Source organism: Zingiber officinale, chromosome 3A, assembly GCF_018446385.1.
Source record: "Zingiber officinale cultivar Zhangliang chromosome 3A, Zo_v1.1, whole genome shotgun sequence".
In the NCBI taxonomy this organism is placed as follows: domain Eukaryota; kingdom Viridiplantae; phylum Streptophyta; class Magnoliopsida; order Zingiberales; family Zingiberaceae; genus Zingiber; species Zingiber officinale.
The window spans coordinates 2,033,340-2,054,273 of NC_055990.1; the positions used below are offsets into that span (position 1 = coordinate 2,033,340).

General features: G+C 37.9%; 4 protein-coding genes across 10 annotated transcripts; 1 reads left to right on the top strand and 3 right to left on the bottom strand.

Moving 5' to 3' along the window:
* Positions 1 to 5,298: 5,298 nt before the first annotated feature.
* Positions 5,299 to 7,216, bottom strand: LOC122050989 (protein PSK SIMULATOR 1-like). 6 transcript variants are annotated; one of them, XM_042611878.1, is made up of 6 exons: positions 7,081 to 7,216; positions 6,592 to 6,783; positions 6,381 to 6,471; positions 5,894 to 5,984; positions 5,691 to 5,761; positions 5,299 to 5,590 (listed from the first exon to the last, which is right to left on the bottom strand). In XM_042611878.1, the coding sequence occupies exons 2-6, from the start codon at positions 6,681 to 6,683 to the stop codon at positions 5,399 to 5,401; spliced, it is 537 nt and encodes a 178-aa protein (XP_042467812.1). In that variant the 5' UTR covers positions 6,684 to 6,783; positions 7,081 to 7,216; the 3' UTR covers positions 5,299 to 5,398. The 6 variants fall into 6 exon arrangements, 4 of the variants coding, with proteins under 4 accessions (XP_042467812.1, XP_042467811.1, XP_042467814.1 ...); XM_042611877.1 differs by having other exon boundaries at positions 6,592 to 6,865; positions 7,081 to 7,208; XR_006131293.1 differs by lacking the exon at positions 7,081 to 7,216 and having other exon boundaries at positions 5,299 to 5,584; positions 5,691 to 5,765; positions 6,592 to 7,026.
* Positions 7,088 to 8,947, top strand: LOC122050988. Its single transcript, XM_042611875.1, has 3 exons — positions 7,088 to 7,417; positions 8,369 to 8,507; positions 8,591 to 8,947. Exons 1-3 carry the CDS (start codon positions 7,088 to 7,090, stop codon positions 8,773 to 8,775), a joined length of 654 nt encoding a protein of 217 aa, XP_042467809.1. The 3' UTR covers positions 8,776 to 8,947.
* Positions 8,948 to 9,006: 59 nt separating this feature from the next.
* On the bottom strand, positions 9,007 to 10,169 carry LOC122050987 (dirigent protein 21-like). The gene has a single exon (XM_042611874.1). It carries the CDS (start codon positions 9,780 to 9,782, stop codon positions 9,045 to 9,047), a length of 738 nt encoding a protein of 245 aa, XP_042467808.1. The 5' UTR covers positions 9,783 to 10,169; the 3' UTR covers positions 9,007 to 9,044.
* A 714-nt stretch (positions 10,170 to 10,883) lies between these two features.
* LOC122050990 (protein TIC 40, chloroplastic-like) lies at positions 10,884 to 20,840 on the bottom strand. Of its 2 annotated transcripts, XM_042611881.1 has the most exons (15): positions 20,532 to 20,840; positions 20,117 to 20,228; positions 19,839 to 19,896; positions 19,700 to 19,745; positions 19,519 to 19,574; positions 16,367 to 16,631; positions 15,064 to 15,164; positions 14,915 to 14,975; positions 14,266 to 14,344; positions 13,795 to 13,835; positions 13,618 to 13,663; positions 13,353 to 13,447; positions 12,291 to 12,394; positions 12,167 to 12,214; positions 10,884 to 11,252 (listed from the first exon to the last, which is right to left on the bottom strand). In XM_042611881.1, exons 1-15 carry the CDS (start codon positions 20,737 to 20,739, stop codon positions 11,193 to 11,195), a joined length of 1,380 nt encoding a protein of 459 aa, XP_042467815.1. In that variant the 5' UTR covers positions 20,740 to 20,840; the 3' UTR covers positions 10,884 to 11,192. The 2 variants fall into 2 exon arrangements, with proteins under 2 accessions (XP_042467815.1, XP_042467816.1); XM_042611882.1 differs by lacking the exon at positions 19,519 to 19,574 and having other exon boundaries at positions 19,728 to 19,745.
* Between the last annotated feature and the right edge of the window lie 94 nt (positions 20,841 to 20,934).

The following is a 20,934-nucleotide window of genomic DNA, read 5'->3' on the forward strand; positions in this document are numbered from 1 at the left end:
TAAATCATTATTTAAATATTTATAGGTGCTGGGAAAAATTTAAAATACAATCAGCCTCCGTTGGGCCTGATATGCTTGGATATCAGGCCCAACGTGGGCCTGATATGAATATCATTTAATAAAGCAGTATTCTATCTCCCCCTAATAAAAACTCCAAGCATTCTTACAGGGGCCTGATCAAAATAATAAAATAACATCAATTTTAATAGTTACCTTCCATAGGGTAGAAAAAGAAAAGGTGTGCACTGTTCCGTGCCTATTGGCACGGAGCCATACTTCGTAATCCATGGTGTATAAATTATGTTTGACACCATAAATACCATCTCCCCACCAAGACCTTCACAGGGGACTTGATTTCATGAAAATCCAAGTAGGGAAGGGTCATCAGTGGGTTTTGGTCAAAACCCACTAATGGACCTAGACACATCGGATTGGACTCATTTCAGCGCTAGTGGTATTCTGGAGTTGCAAGGACTCAGGATCTGGTGGCAAATAAATGTTTAAATATTTATAGGTGCTGGGAAAAATTTAAAATACAATTAGCCTCCGTTGGGCCTGATATGCTTGGATATCAGGCCCACGTTGGGCCTGATACGTAGAAAAGCAAAGGTGTGCACTGTTCCGTGCCAATTGGCACGGAGCCATACTTCGTAATCCATGGTGTATAAATTATGTTTGACACCATAAATACCATCTCCCCACCAAGACCTTCACAGGGGACTTGATTTCATGAAAATCCAAGTAGGGGAGGGCCATCAGTGGGTTTTGGTCAAAACCCACTGATGGACCTAGACACATCGGATTGGACTCATTTCAGCTCTAGTGGTATTCTGGAGTTGCAAGGACTCAGAATCTGGTGGCAAATAAATGTTTAAATATTTATAGGTACTGGAAAAAATTTAAAATACAATCAGCGTCCGTTGGGCCTGATATGCTTGGATATCAGGCCCAACGTGGGCCTGATATCCAAGCATATCAGGCCCAAAGTGGCCTTGGCACTTATAAATGGCAACTGGCACGGAGCCATACTTCGTAATCCATGGTGTATAAATTATGTTTGACACCATAAATACCATCTCCCCACCAAGACCTTCACAGGGGACTTGATTTCATGAAAATCCAAGTAGGGGAGGGCCATCAGTGGATTTTGGTCAAAACCCACTGATGGACCTAGACACATCGGATTGGACCCATTTCAGCTCTAGTGGTATTCTGGAGTTGCAAGGACTCAGAATCTACCCTATGTTTATGGTGTCAAACATAATTTATACACCATGGATTACGAAGTATGGCTCCGTGCTAGTTGGCACGGAACAGTGCACACATTTTCTTTTCTACCCTATGGAAGGTGACTATTAAAATTGATGTTATTTTATTATTTTGATCAGGCCCCTGTAAGAATGCTTGGAGTTTATATTAGGGGAAGATAGAATACTGTTTTATTAAATGATATTCATATCAGGCCCACGTTGGGCCTGATATGCACTCATATCAGGCCCACGTTGGGCCTGATATCCAAGCATATCAGGCCCAACGGACGCTGATTGTATTTTAAATTTTTCCCAGCACCTATAAATATTTAAATAATGATTTGCCACCAGATTCTGAGTCCTTGCAACTCCAGAATACCACTAGCGCTGAAATGGGTCCAATCCGATGTGTCTAGGTCCATCAGTGGGTGTTGACCAAAACCCACTGATGACCCTCCCCTACTTGGATTTTCATGAAATCAAGTCCCCTGTGAAGGTCATGGTGGGGAAATGGTATTTATGCTGTCAAACATAATTTATACACCATGGATTACGAAGTATGGCTCCGTGCCAGTTGGCACGGAACAGTGCACACCTTTTCTTTTCTACCCTATGGAATGGATTATTACACTCCCTTTGTGCATGTTTTAACACATCTATATTTCACTACATATTAATGTGACTTTGAAATTACGAACCCCTTCCTGTTGAATTGAAATGTATCGCATTTTTATTTGACACAATGGAGATATGGTGTGAAGTATTATTTCTGCCTTACAGGTGATGGTTTACACTTCTCATACCTACCATAAAACTGTAACACAAACTAAATACTCCATAAACGTATATAACAGAAACATCACTTTTAACAACTGTTTGTCTTACAAACCTCTTTATGTACTTCGTACAAAACATATGCCTCAACTCCTCCAATTTACAATTCAGTCAAGATCCAGGGGCTGGCGGCATTCTACAGGTCCTCCGATTATGGCCCAGTTGTTTGCACCTGCTGCATTTGATTTTTACCTTCCCATTATGTTTTGACTCGATCCTTGCCTTCTTTCGCCTACTAGGCTGCACAAGGCTACGGGGACATAGCACTATAATGTTGTTGACACCCCTAGGCCAAAATTCTTTGCTTCGACAGGGGTAAATACGATCCATGTATGTCGTTTTCCAATTATGTGAATGAAAGTAATGCTCACAATATGGGAGTGTATCCATGTTCCGGTGAATTATGACGGCATTTGCATGTTCCGGTGAATTATGACGGCATTTGCATGTGAGCAAGGCAATCCTGAAATTTGAAACTCCCCACAGTTACAATATTTCCTCTCCAAATCAACAATGTATGAAGCACCCCATGTCTCTACTTCCATTTCGGATTGAGAGTAGGGGTGGACTTTATATCGTCTAGCTTTCTCTCTCCTTGATTGCATTTCTTTGGTAGCATGAGGTGTCAACGCTACATACCATTTCGACGCTTCCTCCTTACGGTTACAGAACCATTGAGCTACCTTTCTTCTGGTATTATCAATTAACCTGTTTATCGGAAGTTCACACGTCTCCTTGAACAAAGCATTTAAACTCTCTACACAATTGGTGGTTAGCATTGTGCACCTTCTCCCACTAAAGTGTGCATTAGCCCATCTTTTAGGGTCAATGTTCTGAAGTCACTTATGAGCATCTGGATGTTTTTCAAGCATGGACTGCATTATGAGATCATATTGTAGTGTTGTGTTTGCTCGAGCAGCTGTCCAAAACAATCCTAAACCTGACCTACTGCCAGTATCTGTTACCATATTGCAAGACATGTGGTGGCAACAAAAAGCATGATGGGCAGTAGGGTATACTTTCCTAACTGCTGCTATAATGCCACGATGTCTATCTGATACTATACTCATTGACTCTGGATCAACATTAAAGAATCTCTTCGTATGATCCAGAAACCACTCCCATGCAGACCCACATTCAACTTCAGCGATTCCAAAGGCTACTGGGAGGACATTGTCATTAGCATCTATTGATGTAGCCATCAACAACACACCTGGATATTTGCCTCTTAGGTGTGTGGCATCAATTCCAATTAATTTACGCAGATAAGACCTAAATACTCTCCTACAAGCTCCAAAACCCCAAAAATATCGTTGGAACTGATTGTCCCCATTCCTGTGTAGTGCAACATAGGTTTCAGGATCCCTTACTCTTAACTCACGCAGATATAGTGGAAGATCTCTATATGCTTGATCATAATCTCCAACAACTTTCTTCATCGCTTTCTCTCGAGCTATGTAAGCTTTTCTGTAGGATATGGTCACTCCGAACCTGGCTTTTATATCTGCTATAATCATACTTGGCTTGTATTGTTCATTAGCAAGAAATTGCTCATCAACAAAAGAAGCTACAAAGGATGAAGAGCATGCTTGATGATCAGCACTTTCCCTAATGGTGCCACATTGGTGTTCCTTTATATATTTCGTAACAATGAACTCGACATCCCCCCTGGCAACTACTCTCCACTTACACGGTTGATTGAAGCAGACAACTTTTACTTTATTTTTCCTAGTGTCAACTGGGTTATATCTCATATGTTTAACCATGGCATGCTTCACAAGTTGATTCTTGAACTCTTGTCGAGACTGAAATATCTGTCCTACAAAAAATTCATGCTGATCTGTTGCCTCTTCAATTGGCCTTTGGAGCAATCGAGAATTTAGAATATATGGATCATCAGCTATTGGGAACTCCTCCTCTAAGTCACTATACTGCTCTTGAGATATTTCATATTGTTCAATCTGCATATCATCGGCAAAGAATTCTTGTACATTTGTATTGCATTGCATTTCCTCTCCATTTCGGTTATAATACCCTTCCTCCTCACTCCAACTAGGCTCATAGTAATCAACAAGTGTTGCACACGGGTTCAGAACCTCATCTTCTTGAATACTAGCTTCTTCATTTAGATCAAATGTGAAATTACTGCTCGTATTTCTATTTGTGTTATGCACACAAGTATACTGTGAAGATGATGGAATATTTGTTCTGAATACTTCTCCTACATTATCTGCATGTCCAATGCTAGAAGTTGCATCAAGAGTATTCCATATCTCAGATAGAATTTCGTCAGTTATATGATCATCCCTGATAAATAAATTAAAAAACTATTTTAGTAAATTTGCAACTACATAATCATTTTTTGTAGTTAAATTGTAATTTTGCTCAAACTAGGAACGGTCTGATGTAAAAGCAAAGTTTTAACCACATAACACATTATCGATATCAGGCTCTACGTGGGCCTGATCTCATAAATATCAAGCCACTTTTGAAGCAGATACTTCTTGTAAACTAGGACCACTACTGACTAAACCCTAGCCAAACTTAACTATCAACGTCAAAAACTAACATGAATTAAATCGATTAAGTCTTCTATTACATCATAATTCAGGTGTTATTGAATATTATTCCCCACACAACCAAAATTAACCATAATACCACTTTTTGCTGCCACCCTTCACAGACAAATGGTGTACTTTTTATTTACCTTCACTACCCTATTTTACAGTAAATAAATCCATACATACATGTCTAAATCTTTAAATGTGTGCTTCTACTCATTTCCCTCTTGCAAGAAGTTTGTCCTTCTCGGCTGACCTTCTTAACTTAATTTGTCCTTGGTCTCCTCTAGCAACTCTTACGCAATTATGCCATAAACCTAACTGGTCTATTGCAATCGCCAACCACCACGAGCAGTAATGGCAAGCGCAGGGTTCATATTTTTTTTTCTTTCAAGTTTATAACACCACACAGAGGGACGAAGGGAGAGAGACGGTGAGAAGACGTGTATCCGAACCACAAATTATTTTTCTATTCTACTTTCGGCTTGGATGCTTGAAAAAATGTGTTTGAAAAAGGCGGTTGCCAGGTTAGCCAGAGGAGTAATCTGGGGATTGATTTTGGTAAACTCCGTCTTTTGATAAATACAAAACTGTGATGCGTTTTTTGATAAATACATTAACCGTAGTACGTGTTTTGGTAAATTGCCGAATTATTTTTCATCTAACTTGTATCTGTCATTCATGTTCAATAAGTTGCATGTATAGTTTGAAAATTCTCAATTTAACATGACCACAATTCCCAAAGACAGAAGCTCAGTGAACAGCTAATAAAAAAAAGAAGCAATGTCCAGACTTCTCATCCTGTTGACATCCACACCCACCGAAGAGTTCACAGGCTGCATCAGCATAGAAGAGAACTCTTTTGTGATCCGCAATGGCCGATAAGTCTGAAGTTCCACAAGTGTAAAAATGAACAATATCCACAAGTGTTGCCACAATCTGCAACTAAGATTGTCAGTCGTAACCACCAAATATACCGGAAAGTTTCCTAAACTATTTTGCAATGGTTCATTCATTCACACTGAAAATTACTGAACCAGATTACCTCTTCCAAACTCTTAGGCCACAGTGACTTTTTCTTTAAGCTTTTCGCATGCTTCTTTTGGTTTTTCAACTCTTGCTTTATGTCAATACACATCATTTTATCAGCATTCTCGTCTCCGATAGATTAAATTTACAATCATGTTAAACCTACAATTATTTGATTCTTTTCAGAATTCAGGCAGTTAGATGTTCAAAGTATTCTACCTCTATGAACTGGAAGTCCAATCTGCTCCTTGAGTTTCTGCTGATAATATTGCTCAAATTTACCCAAGTCATACATCTCATTGTACAGATCCTATGAAATAGAAAATTCAAAAAAGGGATCTAAGATATATATGTAATAGGTCAGAAAAGTAGCCAAATAGCAGTTAGCAATAATTTTATACAGACCTGCCAAACTAATAAATCATATTAACAGTTCATGAATCAACACAAATTCGAGTGCTTTAGGTCTTCTATTTTCTGGGTTTTTTTTTTCCTTTCAAAATGGTCAGTCTTGCATTATGATCCATATGTACTTTTATCATCTTCAATGTGATTTAGTTGGTGCTGTCAGATTGAATTTTTTTATGGGCAAACATGAAACTAAACCAACCCTTTTTTGAACTAGCATAGGAGTAAAATATCATCTAATTCAGTTAATAATTGTTCCATTGAACCTGTTACTCAACAATAACATCAGAATACTCACAGCTGTGGTCTGAACTGGTGCCATCAATTGTTGCATAGCACCAGGTGCCTCTTCTTTCAATTTCTTCTGAGAAATAGTGTCCGAGCACAATCTGGAAAATTGACAGAGAATGATCTTATTATTATTATGCAAAAACAATCCACTCCTCAACAACATATATAGCTTAATGAGTTATTGAATTATTGCCTTTGGCATTTGGCAAACAGACTACCTAAAAAGAACTTGCCTTTGGCATCCCCTTCTTCTTTCCTGAGGCATCTGATTGCTTACCTCTTGCAATCGTGCTAGTCTTTGAGTGTGCATCTTCTTCACATGGAGGATCGTCTGCTGCAGAGGACTTCTTGGAACAGAACAATCCCATGGTAAAGAAATGGAGAACACAAGAGAAGAGATCGATAGCGAGCTGGGAGCAAATCATGGAATGGAAACTCATTTCAATGCCACAATCTCCATTTGACTTTGTTAATCAATTGATTTTTAGTAACCTGCAAATCTCAAGAACTATTCGAGTTGAGGGTGAGCATAAACTTTCTAAATTCATTCAGGGTCAGACTTTAATTCTTTTTACTAATAACTCTTTTTTTATTTTTTTTTTATTTTTTTTTTTGCGTTTGAAGTATTTCCTGACCGTATCTTTAAAAGAAATAAAAAAAAATCAATTTAAGTGAAGAAATTTGATCCACGCAACGTTATTCGATACCGTCGCGATGGTGAATGCGGTTGCTCCTCTCCTCTCTCCTCCTGGTTTCGTACGCTCTTCGGCCGCTCAGAAATGCTCGATTCCTTCCTTGATTGCTGCTTCCAGGAGGAGGAGGAGGAGGAGGGGCCTCCTCCTCTCCACGGCCGCCGCGCTCCTCCTCGCTTGCCGCGGTTCCGCCGCCGTGGTCCCGCCGCCCTTCGACCCTGTCACTCAGCGCGAGAGGAACGCGAGCGCCTCCCTCTCTCTCCGGATATCGGACGCCGTCCGCTTGCTCGACCTCGCCCGTGACCTCCAGGCCAAGGGGGACTACTCCCGAGCCCTAGACTACTTCACTCTGGTAATTCTTTTCTTTTACTGCTATGCGCCCCTTCTGTCCCTTTGGGGAAGCAGAGATTGCACATGTTGCTGGGACTGAGGCCTGTCTAGCACTTATTTTTAGCATTTACATCACCAAAAGCCACAGGTTAATGGTCAATTTCAATAAGATTTAGTGGCTAAAAATCTTCATGCCTAACACACCTAGATTTGGCAAGCATTAAGTCTATCCCATGAAGTGAATTCAAGTATATTTAAGTCTATTTATAATTTGAGAGTAAAAGCACAAACAGATTTGGAGAAAGCGAGAACTGACCCCTCTACAGGATTTTCAGTCTCCCAATACCTCAACATTCATCCTGAGTCTCTCAAGGTTTTAGAGTGCTTTTTTGGTGAAAACCTATAGCCTTGTTGTGTATGACTGATATGATCTATAAAACAGACCATGAAAAACCTAAAATATAGTTTTTTTTTCAGTGCTAATTGTGGCTATGTTGTTGAAAACCTAAAACATTCATCATGTTAGCATTGTGTTCTTTTTGTATTTGTTGTATTTCTACTGCCCATATATTCTTGATACAATCAACCGAATACACACAAGCACTCACACTCTTGGTCTCTTGTGGTAGAGGGAATGCACTGGACACTTTATGTGCACCTAAGCCTACAATTACCAAGATGATAAACACAAATACATACGAAAAGAACAAAAGCAATACAACATGATTTGGCCTAAGTCTATTCCATGGAGAGAATCCAAAAGTAGTTATAAATTGGGATAAGCCATCGCTGAAATTTAATGCAAAAGTTCATTCAATCCTCCCTAGACTTCCTTCTCAAAGTTGATGGAAACAAGATGTGAAACCTCACTTAAAGTGCTTCTTGGTTAACAAAAACCTCTTTGAGAAGAACACCTTCTGGTATGTAGGTCACAGATCTTTGATTAAAATATGTAACTCTTTTGTCATTTTAGGTAGTTCAAGAGTACAAGGACTTTGCTTTCTCAGACTATGCAAGAGTTGGAAGGGCATTGTTATTGTATGAGATTGGAGACAGAGACGAGGCCATTGCTGAGATGGAGGATGTTTCAATTTCCCTAAAGGGCTACCCAGGTACTTCTTCAAGATTAGCTTTATGCTTCCTACAATACATGATCTTTTACAAGTTTTTATAACAGGTATCTTTCATCTTGCAGAGATACATGCAGCTCTAGCTGCAGCATTGTATGCTGACAAGCACGCTGCACTCCTTGCTGAGAACCAGTTTACAATTGCCACTCTTTTGGATCCTCATTATACTGATCTCTCATATGTGAGGGAAACTAAGCATTGGCCTCCGAGCTTGATCGATTCCTTGCAGCATTTCATCACACTTTCCTAACAAGCTCCAATATCTTGCTTGGTTGCTAAATGGTGATGCATTAAGTCTTTTTCAATGCAGATGTTAATAGGCTAGAAACAAATTTTGTGTGCCACTTCTAAAGGCAATCATATCATGGGTAAATTCTAAAGGATACATTTGATAAGCTTATTTAAGTTGATTATGGGATCATTACGGAAGAATCTGCATTGCTGATAACACATGCCAAGCATACAATTTTTACTTTAAGCCTCATCTCAAGCCCAACAAAAGGCCACATATAAACAGATCTAAGTGATGCTCAAAATTACTTGCATGATGCTCTTTGAGGAGACATTGGTAAGCGAAGAGTGCAGAGCAGTAGCAGAAGAAGAGGAGGAAGAAGCACTCAGAATATGGAGGATTAAGATGCAGAATAAAGAAAAATGAAAGGAAGGGAAAGGAGTGGCAGTTCTAGATGATGGTCCGGAGGAGGGTGTGGAGGTGGAGGAAGGGTCAATCTGTGCGGAACTATTCGCGGCGAGGTGCAATTGCCACTCTGACACTGCGTCGCCGGAGCTGGTGTTCCGCGTGTGCGTCCTCACGAGCACGTAGCCGAGGGCGAGGCGGAAGGCGCCGGTGCCGCCCACGACCGGCAGCTCCCGCTGCGGCGCGTAGATGGGGTCGTGCCCCATCACCGCCACCGTGCTCCCGTTGGGAAACACCAGGTTGAGGCACACCAGCTGCGCCGCCGCGTCGGCCCGCTGAGACGCGAAGGCGTAGAACCCCTGCGCCCGGCCGACCAAAGCGGAGTCGGCGGCGGGCCCCTCGGTCAGTGGGTCGTCCACCACGTAGACGTCGCCAAAGCCGTTGCCGAAGCCGAGGCCGGTGGAGTTGGGCCCCTGCACCACCCGCATCGCGCTGGGGCTCGACCCGCTCATCGTGTCGTGCATGTAGAACCGCACGGACGTCGTCGTCTCATCCGCTGCCGCCGCCGCTGCTGCCGCGGCAAGTAGCAGCAGGAGGAGGTTGGACTGCAAAGAAGCCATGGCTGCAAGCTGGTCTTCTTCTCGGTAGAGAACAAGTTGTAGAGGTTAATGGCTGAGCAATTATGATGCTTCTTGGCTTCGTTGGGTCGAGTATTTTCTTCTTTAGTTCCCACCTACTGCGTACACCTACTCTCCTTCCCGCTAAAAAAGGTACACATGGTTGGACTAATTGTCTGCAGTTGATCTACCCAGCCGGCCACCTAAACTTGTTGAGTCGATGGCCGTTCTTTTTAGCTAAAGCAGCCCTCGCGATGAGTTAGGTGTTAGGCGTAGCAGTAGGTGCTCGAATAGTCAACTGCTGTCGTATGACTTGACTTGTCCTATAGTCCACGTACAACAGAAAGGATGAAGTGGCGCACAACCCTCATTAGGTCTCTGAACTTTTGTTAGGCGGCTTCTTTGTAAAAAAAAAAAAAAAAAAAAAAAAAAAAAAAAAAAGATATCTGGTCCGTAAATTACGGATCAAGATGATCCATTGATATGAACTCTTGATTTAGATAAACTTCACCTATTTAAAGATGAGATTTATCCAAATCAAAGATCCTCATATAATAAATCATCTCTTATTCGTAATTTACAACCAGAGGATCTGCTCTCCTTCTTTGTTGAGAGTGCGGAACGGATCACGCTTTCTCAACCTCTCATCTAGGAGTGGGCGCGGATAGTATTTTATCAAATTTTGATAATTATAATATCCAATCACTAGATCAGGTACTCATAATTCAGGTACCCGAATAATATCGATACCGGATGTCAAGTATCAGGTAATTTTTTTTAAAAAAAATATATTAGTAAAATAAATGAGAAAACTTTATACCCATAACAAAAATAAGAATTTTATGTGACAAAACAAGTAGAAAGAGATAAAATTATAAAATTTAGATATTATAATTTTATAAAATTAGGAAAAACTCTACCTGAGCCCTACCCTATAAGACTTTAAAATAATTACCCGGCCCAATCCGGTTGGGTTTCAGAAATCCGAATCCGAATTTCCACCCCTACTCTCATCAATACTAATTTTTTGTTATCCTCTTCCACCTTAATTGCCAAGCTAAAATAAAATGTAAGTTCCATTCTTATTTCTTCATAAACCTCGCCTTATAAAAGAGAAATCACGCGTTACTATCATAGTTGTGAGTTGTGACATATGGTAGGAAGGGAAACTAAACCTAGTGTTACACGAAGATATTAACTAAGTTCCAAGGGTCCTTCCAAACTATGTAATGCTGTTTTTCATGAAGGAACAAAGTGTGAGGTTACCTTAATCACATATTTTAGTATGTGAATAACCAGACTCAAACACCAGACCAACTTCCAGGATCTACGGTAAGCACTCAGGTTGCCTTTCGCGCCATCCTTTTGGCAACCAACAAAATTTCTCCTACCAACCTTGAATTAATGAGTCGTTCATGGGTACCCCGATGCACCAGGAAAGAGTTCTGAGATCTTTGCGAACACATCCATGATCTAGGACAAGTGAATCATGAGAATGTAAGAGTATAATACAGCTTACGGAAATATGGGTGTGAAGATTCATAAGTACAGGACAAATTGTCAATTTAACAAAATTCATGGAGATGACAAACTGCAATTCTATGTTTCAAAATGACTGATTCTATGTTTCAAGATGCTCACATCTACTACTGATTCTTTATAGGTCATTCTGTCGTTATATGGGCAACAAAAATATGAGTGCAGCATCAGTTGCAAAATTCAAAGGGCGAAAGGACTCAATGGAATAAAATAACTAACCCTACTGCTGAAGCAAAAGATACTCGTACAAGAGAATTGTTGCTTGTTTCTTCTGTTGTAATGTGTGACACTACAATGTTAGTCATGGTTCATATTTTTTGATAAAGTTTTATGATTCAATATAGATTTTTTTTCCTCCGGTATCTGTTTTTTTTTATTTATAGAACAATTTCAACTAACCATAATGAAATTCTTTAGGTCTAAATTCCAAGAAATCAAAATTAAGCATGGGTATCCAGACCAGTAAATTTACGACTAACAGCTTTAAAAGAAATAAAAGAGCTGGATTGCATAACATAATCCACAGAATGTTCTTTAGGCCTACTGATCCTCCTCTTAATATTTACATGAACCTGAAAATGAGAGGAGCAGCTTGTTCTATTCAGATGACTGTAAAAAATCTCAAGTAGAGAGACTGGGCAGTTGAAGGATATATGGACATAAAGGCACATCTAACTCCCAGATCAAAAAGGTAATTTCCGATAGAACTAAGATAGTGTTTAATTCGTAAAAGACATTCAGTATTCATCTTACACCTATAAATATAAGTAACCTTGGTATTGAAGAGCCAAAAAAGATTGACCACAATTGTAACAAAATATAGCTAAATGGCAGGATGTATGACTCACCTCCTTGTCATTCTGATACTTTGCAATGCTAAGTGGATTCTGAGAACACTGTTTAATCAAAAAATATGTTAAGATATTGGATAAAAGAAGAAACTTCAAGAAAATGAAATGTATTTAAGAATACATCTAATATGGCAGCTTGCACTTTAGGATTTTGAAACGCCATGGCAACATCAGGATTGGCCATTATCTTAGATATAACTTCTTCTGGTGTAAGTCCTATCTGTTCTGAAAATATAAGATGAATATATTTTAGCAACAGACCCAACAAACTAGAATATGAAAGAACAAGACTTCCATTCCATGGTTTTCCATAGTTTAGACTTCCTGATTGTCAGATGAATGATAAAGTAGATATACAAAACCACCATGTAAATTTCAAGCAAGTTAAGTTGGCACATTAGTAGATGATGTTTCTGAATCCTACTCCTGGAGAGCGGACAGTGTGCACTGCGTCTTGTATATGAGATTAATCAGATGCAAGGGCAATTTTAACCCTGAATATATGTGGCACATAAAGGCATTCAGAACCACCTGGAAATTTCATTGCTTAATTCTTTCAAACAACAAATAAGGCATAGTCTTGGTTTCTTCAGTTGTATGATTCTAGAAATAAGACCACATGAAAAGGCCAGCCAAGAATCGTGACAGTTAGATACTGACTTTTTTAAACAATCAAACAAGTAAAAAAAGCCAGAAGAGATGGTAATCTAAGAAAACCATTGTTGCAAGAAGTAAAGAACAGAAGAAAACAACAAAAAGGAAAAGCAACCAAGGGGAGTAAAGGGAATATGCAGGGTAGTTTTCTGAAAGGCTAATGAATGAAAATTGATATGAATACTATAGCCAAGTTAAAATACTACTAACATTTCAAGTTGTTGAGTTGATTTTTAAGTTTCAATCCATGCAAACTCCAATATGCAATTCAGTGCTCCTGGTTTCCTCCACGATGTTGCAGGAACCTAGGGAGCACTTTTTTTTCCTATGCTCTAACAAGTAAACCAAATACCAAGAGAAAAAAAATTGAAATGGAGAATCAATAGAACAACTCATTGAAACAATACTTCCATTTTAGCAGTCAAATGAGCATCTGAGACAAATCACTATATGCCAGAATCCAAGCTTGATTTTCCTTTTGTATGTATAGAACGTAGTAGGACAAACAAAGAGATAACCTTGGACTTACCAAATTGCTGCTTGACCTCAGGACTGTTGAGATTAAAGTTTTTCAAGGAATCTGTTAAGCGGTTGTCCCATTCATTATTTCCACCCATATTGTTCCTAAGCAACGAAAATTTCATAAACACAGAAGCAATAGTCTACATTTTTATACATAGAAATATGACAAGTACAACAAAAGATAAAAGTATAATGCCATATATAATAGACTGTAAAATAAAGAAAATCAAAATGTTCAAACTTGATTTTGGAAGTAGAGATTATAGACATACAGCATATCTTGCATTTGTTGCCGGAATTGAGGATTTTGCATCATCCCTATCAAAAGGCAATAACAAAAATCTGTTAGTAATTTCTGAAAATTTACGACCATATTGTAACCACAATGTTCATTTAAAATTATAAAAAAACTGAGCCAAACTTCTTTAGCAAATCAAATGAACACATACACTTGAATGTCTCTGGGTTCCTCATTTCTTCAGGTAAATAGCTGCCAAATAGGAGTGTGAAAACATGAACAGTAGTGTTGTATTTGTGAAGTGATTCAATATGATAATAAAAGGAATACAATCAAGAATATGTTGAGGATGAACGTTGGAAACAAGAAGGCAAGTCTAGTTCGAAAAGATCATAACTATTCGTGCTCTTGAACAATCAAAATCAAAGGAAAAAGCTACAGGCAATAGATGCAGTAACAACTCTCACACAGTGAGTATCTCACCCAGAAATTAAACAGGTGGGATACTATAAAGGTTATTTTGCTTCTAGAAGGCCAGTCATATGACTTCATGTCAATAACCCTCAAGAAAAAGTAAACCTTCGACTATTAAACAACTTAACTTCATTGCACATGAAAAGGTGAGTGACCACCTGTCCTAAAGGGATGAAAAGAAAAAGGTTGCAATAAGCATGAAGCTTACGGGTAAACCATTTTCTGCACGGTAGGGTCTTCCATCATTTTCTCCAATGCATCAACTGATAAGGGAGATGATGATTGACCTAGAAAACAGTGAAGAAAATTAAATTTACATGACCAAAGCATATACCAAATTCCTGATCATGAATAACAGTTGAAAGAAATGCAAAAATAAATTTTGAGAAACTTAGATTATCAAACATATACAGTAGATATATGATTAAAAAACCAGAGAGAAAGTAAATAAGAAAATTATGAGAAATGGAACTACTCAAGTTGATACAGGCAAGGTATGGAACCAAGTATGAGTGAATGGATGTTTGACTATACAACTGTATCCATACAGGTAATGTATTGATGTTTGACTATGAATCCAAGTACTAATGAATAAAAAACCTTGATAAAAAATAAGCTCTTGTGCAGATGCATTTCATAATTTTCAACTACTATATATGATGACAGTTTCAATAGAAAACTTATACATGCGTGAGAAAATGGCACTCTCCAAGAAAATTCTGATTGTAAAAGAAAAAAAAAAGTGTAAGACATGACCTGAACCACAACTTCTCCAATGTGCAGTAGATAGCAGGAAAATGTATAAATAAATGTATACATGAAAAACAAAACAAAAAAAATCATCCAATGTCACTTACGATAATCAGGTTGTTCGGTTGAAGAACTTGCATTCTGTTTTACAGTTCCATTCGTTTGTATCTTCAATAGGCACAAGATAATAATTCAGCAATAAATTAACAATAATACCGAAATACAACATAGCTTATTCCTAGCATTGCATACTTACTTCCTTAGCTGATTGAGTCTCCATTGGGCTTGCCTTTGATGCCTCATTCATAAAGGAACGTTCATTGTGAAATAGTTCTTCTGGAGAAACATCCACAAACGCTGCAGAATTTTACATAAGACAATATGTCTCATACAGATAGAAGGTATAAAACATAATATCTCTATCATAATTCTTTTATATCATGTCCAATGCCTTTAAATTTAGGACTCAAATGTTCTGTTTGCTACTCTGCTTTGAGTATCCCTAGCAGAGATTCAAACTAGTTTATTGGCTCCAACTAAACAAAATTTTGGGATTCAGTAAGGATGGTTTCTTTAACAAATTTAACACAGTATTTGGAAGCTTTGGGTTGTCTATTGTACTATAGCCAAATATGCTGTGGACACTATCCAATTTAATATGGTGTATTCACTAAATGTGATACCTTATTTAATTAGAACCACCAGCATTTCTATAACTGGACCTTCAACTATGATGTAGTTATTTGTAACCTAATCAAACATTTCCTCAGCAGAACTCCATCATTTGAGTATAACCCTGCTCAACCAATGGCAGGCTCAGAAAGGGTAGAAAAGAAAAGAAAACATAAACCTGAGAACAAGCTGGATTAACTAAGGATAGGTTTGGGACCCCAGAATAGTTCTGGGTTAAAAGAATGGGCGTTTATTACAATGCGACCTATACAAGTAACAGTTCTGGCTAGCAAAAGCCATGACCTGAGTAAAAAAATGAAGCAGCAACAGAAGTCTTTAATATGATGTTTGATGTTTGTGGAAGTTGAACCCGTGACATGAAGGTTAGTGTAAAATAAGACTATGGAAGAAAACTATCAATAATGATAATGACACGTACGGGTTATAAGAGATCCTTTGGCTTTCACAAACTGACTTCAACTGTTGATATACTAAAGCAGCCACATATTCGTAGATAATGGTATGACAATAAGAAGGAATCATCTTCAACTTAAAAGGTTCATGCATCTCTTAATTGAAGGAAAAGCTCACGAGGACTATATTGTCTACAATAGACTAATTCCACTAAAAAGATTAAAAATCAAATATAATAAATAAAATAATGTTTAAAAATACTTATCCAGAATGTTAGTGATGAAATTTTGGCTACCATCGCAGCAACTAAATGAGTATCCAATTATGTTTACAGAATTATGTGAGTTCCCTATATGGCCATGAGAATTATCAGCTTAATCCAACCAGAACAATAAGCAGATTAATAGCGCATTGTCAAAAGTTATAGCTAGAATATTAAAATAATACAATGCCTTGACTACAATGCTGCATACCAAATTTCTTCGATTGTGATTCTTCTTTTGGGGCCTGAACCTCAGATGACGAGGTTGATTCAACCTTAGTTGGTGCAACATCTACTGTAACTGGTTCCTGCACAGAAACATGTTTAGGTGGTGGTGGTGTGGGATTTTGTGGAGGCATTATTGTAGTAGGAAATGGAAATGGTGGGCTTGATCCAAACGGAGGACTGCTAAATTGTTCGCCTTGAGGTGCTGCTTGGTTCATCATCGTCTTGAAAGCTTGCTGAAGGGCATATGTCTGTGACAATGATTCACAATTTCAACCATTAAGTTTAAAGACATGTTTGATTACAAAGTTCACATACAGAAGCTTGTAAACTTGCTGAGAATAAGAAATAGGTGCATGCTATGCTTTTCTAGATCCAAAATAACTGTTTATACCAAACCTGCACTGCAACATTATGCAAAGGCCCCCACATGTAAAAAAAAAAAAAAGACAGCCCGGTGCACGAAGCTCCCGCCATGCGGAGTCCCGGGGAAGGATCCATTGTACGGAGCCTTACCCTGCTTTTTGCAAGACGCTGTTTCCAGGATTCGAACTCGTGACCTTTTTGGTCACATGGCAACAACTTTACCGTTGCACCAAGACTCCCCTTCAAAGGCCCCCACATGTACATGTCCAAATATCAAGATAGGGCAAAAAAAAAAAAAAAAGATGCATTGTAGGAAAACTCGGACGATCCCACTAAGGATTGGCCGAGTTGGATTGGGATCGGCAAAGACCAATCTGATTTTGACTGAGAATTGGGCAATGCTATCAATCCTTTGGAGGTATGCAAGAATACGTTAAAAAGAATTGGGAATCAAATTAGTTTCAGCATGAATTAGATAGAATGGAAGAGAATTGATGGAATCAGCCCTTTTCACCCAAAGTCGTGCAACATCAATCCAAGATCTTTCTCTCACAAGCAATCGGAGGAAAGAAAAATGAAGTCAGGTAGGGTTGGGACACCTCGTAACTGTGATTTCTCAGTAGGAAGAGGAACTGAAGAAGAGGCATTGGCTTGGAAGGAAAAGGAATTGGTGCCATTAAGTCATATGGCTGCTAAATTCAGAAGGATAAGATGAAGGAGATCTCTTCAGTGATCCATGTTTGCTGAAAGCTTGCATAGTTTCTACTTTCTAATATACGAAACAGTTTCAATTAATAATGTTTATTAATTTAATCTAAATTTCAATATGTCATTGTTTTTAGTTAAGATATTGTTTGATAATTAATTTGTTTAATAATTAATACAACACTATATAATTTATTCATATATGACAATTAAAGAATGTACAGCAACTAATTGCCAAAAATATAATCTATATAACTGATAATATTTTTGTCTATCAAAATAAGAATATTCAGAATAAGTGTGGGAAAAAGGTGAGAGTGAAGACTATGGAAAGTGGATTGGAACATGTCATCTGGAGGGAGAAGGGGGTAATGAACATATCAAAGTGGAAACCATCATTTCAAATTTTGTTCTGTAACGGTTGGCATGGCCAAAATTTCTCATTTTGTCTGCCAATTGGCACACGAGAAGGCACAAGACATGGTCATGAATGGTAAGAACTCCTTCCTCCTCCGCTAGCAATGAAGCATGACTAGGGTTCCGCAACAAGACTTCTTCAAGTTACACCTCTTCCTCCACCTCATACGCCTCTTCCTTTGCTTTCATCTGCTTCTTCCGCCTTCGTCCACCTCTTCCTCCACCTCCTATTCACATCCAACTAAAGCAGCAATATTTTTTTTGAAATAATATCACTATGGTCTCTCGTCAAAAACTCTGATTCGCGTCAAAACTATAAACCTTGGTAGAAACATTTGTTTGTTGTGGGACGAATTAATTATTGGAATGATTAATTACTACAAAATTAATTAATAACTTTATATTGCTGATTAATATGTAATTAATTAATTAATATTGTTAATTATGTACAATTAATAGGTAAATTGGTAATATATAATTAACATTATTGGTTAAATTGTTGATTAACATTATCAAATAATAAATATCACTGATATATAATTAAAGATTTAATTACACAATATATACGAAATGCAATTAGAAGTTTTTTGACTACAAATATGTTAATATATAACTAGATCTAGATTAACAATAAATTGATCAATTGAAATATCTGGATTCTAGTAATTACATTATTTGTTATAATGTTATTGATGAAGTCATCAATTTTTAATTATACTTATATAATAGTATATTTAAATATTTAAATTATTTATTGGGATGGTGTTGATTATTTATCTTGTTTTCACTGATATTTACAGAGTAAACAAAATTTAATAATAATATTTAATCAAATATAGCATGTATCATTCTTAGGTTTTTGAATATTTTATATTATCTTATTTATTAAGCAAGCTTATTTCTTTTTCATATTTATTCTTTTTTTCTTCATTGATTTCGATCCACCAAATTTACCAATCCAATATAGCCGATACCTAAGTTTTTTGAATGCCTGATATTGATACCAATATTGACAACCATGCTATATTGTTCCCAGTGCCCACACAAATGGCACAAGAGAAGCAAGTAGAAAAGACTGCAATTGCAAATAAAATAATTTAGAAGACAAATTGAAATTGTAATGAAATAAAAATGTTTTTCAGTGATATTTACTGGTTTGCAAGTACAATAATCACATTTCAAAAAATAATTCATTTTTCCATTAGTTATTTACTACTTTGCAGGTTCAATAATCATAGGCAATAAACTGGAGATTCAAACATTGTGCCCAAAGTTAATTCAGAAAAAAGAAAACAGTTAACTAATAGTGAGAAACCTCTATCAATATCTCTTCTCATTGATGAAAAAAAGAGGGAAAAACTAATAGACATTTTTTCAACAACCAAACAACAAGGCTATCTTCTGAATCTTCACACTTCATTGAGCTCTACGCCAAAGCATATCACTAGTAATATTCAAATCCATTAAGAAGATTCAAATTCATTAAGTCTACCTCTATCTGATTGAACTCTTCCAACCATAAAATATATTAGTGCCCTTGATGAACATATCATCTCAACCTATTTCATGATATAACTGCCCTATGATATGAGCATTTTCTTATTCACGATATACAGAGCACTAAAAAAGGAAGCCAAGAATGTGCAAAACCTTTCTAAGGATAGGAAGATCATCTTGTTCTTTCCAAAAGAGACCTGGACAGTGTACTTTCACAAACCAATGACAACATGTTAAGCCAACTTCCAAAGAAATTCACACAATCTAGAAATAAATTTCTAATATCAAGCATTTCTAATTGAAAATAAGATTCTTAGGATAGAGATAATCTTACAAAGGGTACAAGCTGCAAAGGGACTCACCTTTAATCTATTTGCAACCTGTCACACCATTAACATGCTTTTCAGTAAGATAAAGAAGAAATCTTCATAAAACAAAAGTAAAACTTATCCAAGAAGTATGAACAGACTCACCACTTGAAAAATGACTGACAGACCAACTCCAACTCCAATCCAAAACAGTGGTGAACCCCTACAATTTCCCAGGGGGATTAAATGGGAATGATGAGTCATGCAAGTATCACAAACATATATGCTATAAAAGAAACAAGTTCACTCATTACTGTGAGAAAGAACGACAAGTTATTAGTTCGAAACATGAACAAATATCCAGTAGCAAATGCTTCAATTTCAGTGTCAACCAAGAGTAAACCTTCATTTTCAAACACAACGAAAATGCCTACGGGACATACATGGATGACGATGATGACAGCACAGGAATTGGGGCATTTGCGCTACTTGTTGTCAATTGGCCGTTGCCTGAAGACGTAACACTAGCAAAAAACTGCGCATTGAGCTCTTTCCCTACATAAAATAAGATGTAGTACGTCTGTAAACCACATCTACTCAGAGAGAAGGCAGTAACAATTTTTAAGAGAAGCAGATGCAGCGAGAACATTTACACTCACAAAGTCGAACAAAATTAACCATAAAAAAGAATTCGTCAAACTATGCAGAGATAAACTAATATGAACAATTTAAAAGAAATTGTCAAATTAAGATACGAGGAACCTAACCCCTTAATGGAAGAGAGACTTGCAAAACCCGAAACAATTAGCTAAGTTACGGCTCGTTGAAGATCTAGTAGTTTACGAAGCGAGGCAATACCAATACTAGATGAGGCTCGATCGCTGCTTCCACTCGTTAGAGCGAAAGTAACGAATCCAGGACCTCCTCTGCTTCCTACCCTTCTGCTTCTTCTCGCAGGTAGAGGGGGAAAGGAAAAAGGAGTAGGCCGCCGCCGGCTGATGACCTCGTGGGGATTTGGACCCGCGGCAAGAAGGGAGAATCTGGAAAGGAGCGCGAAACTATCCATTGATTAGGAAAGGGTGGAAAACCTAGAGATCGAGCTGCCCCAATCTGATGGTCTTTCTGCTCTTCCTTTGCCGCTTGACTACACCAGCAAGGAGAAGGGCTATCAGTTCTGAGCCGAGAGAGAAAGACAAAGAATCTACGCATGGGCCGGCATAGGACGGCCCATTTCCAGTTACCGTCGGCCCGTCATTCGACC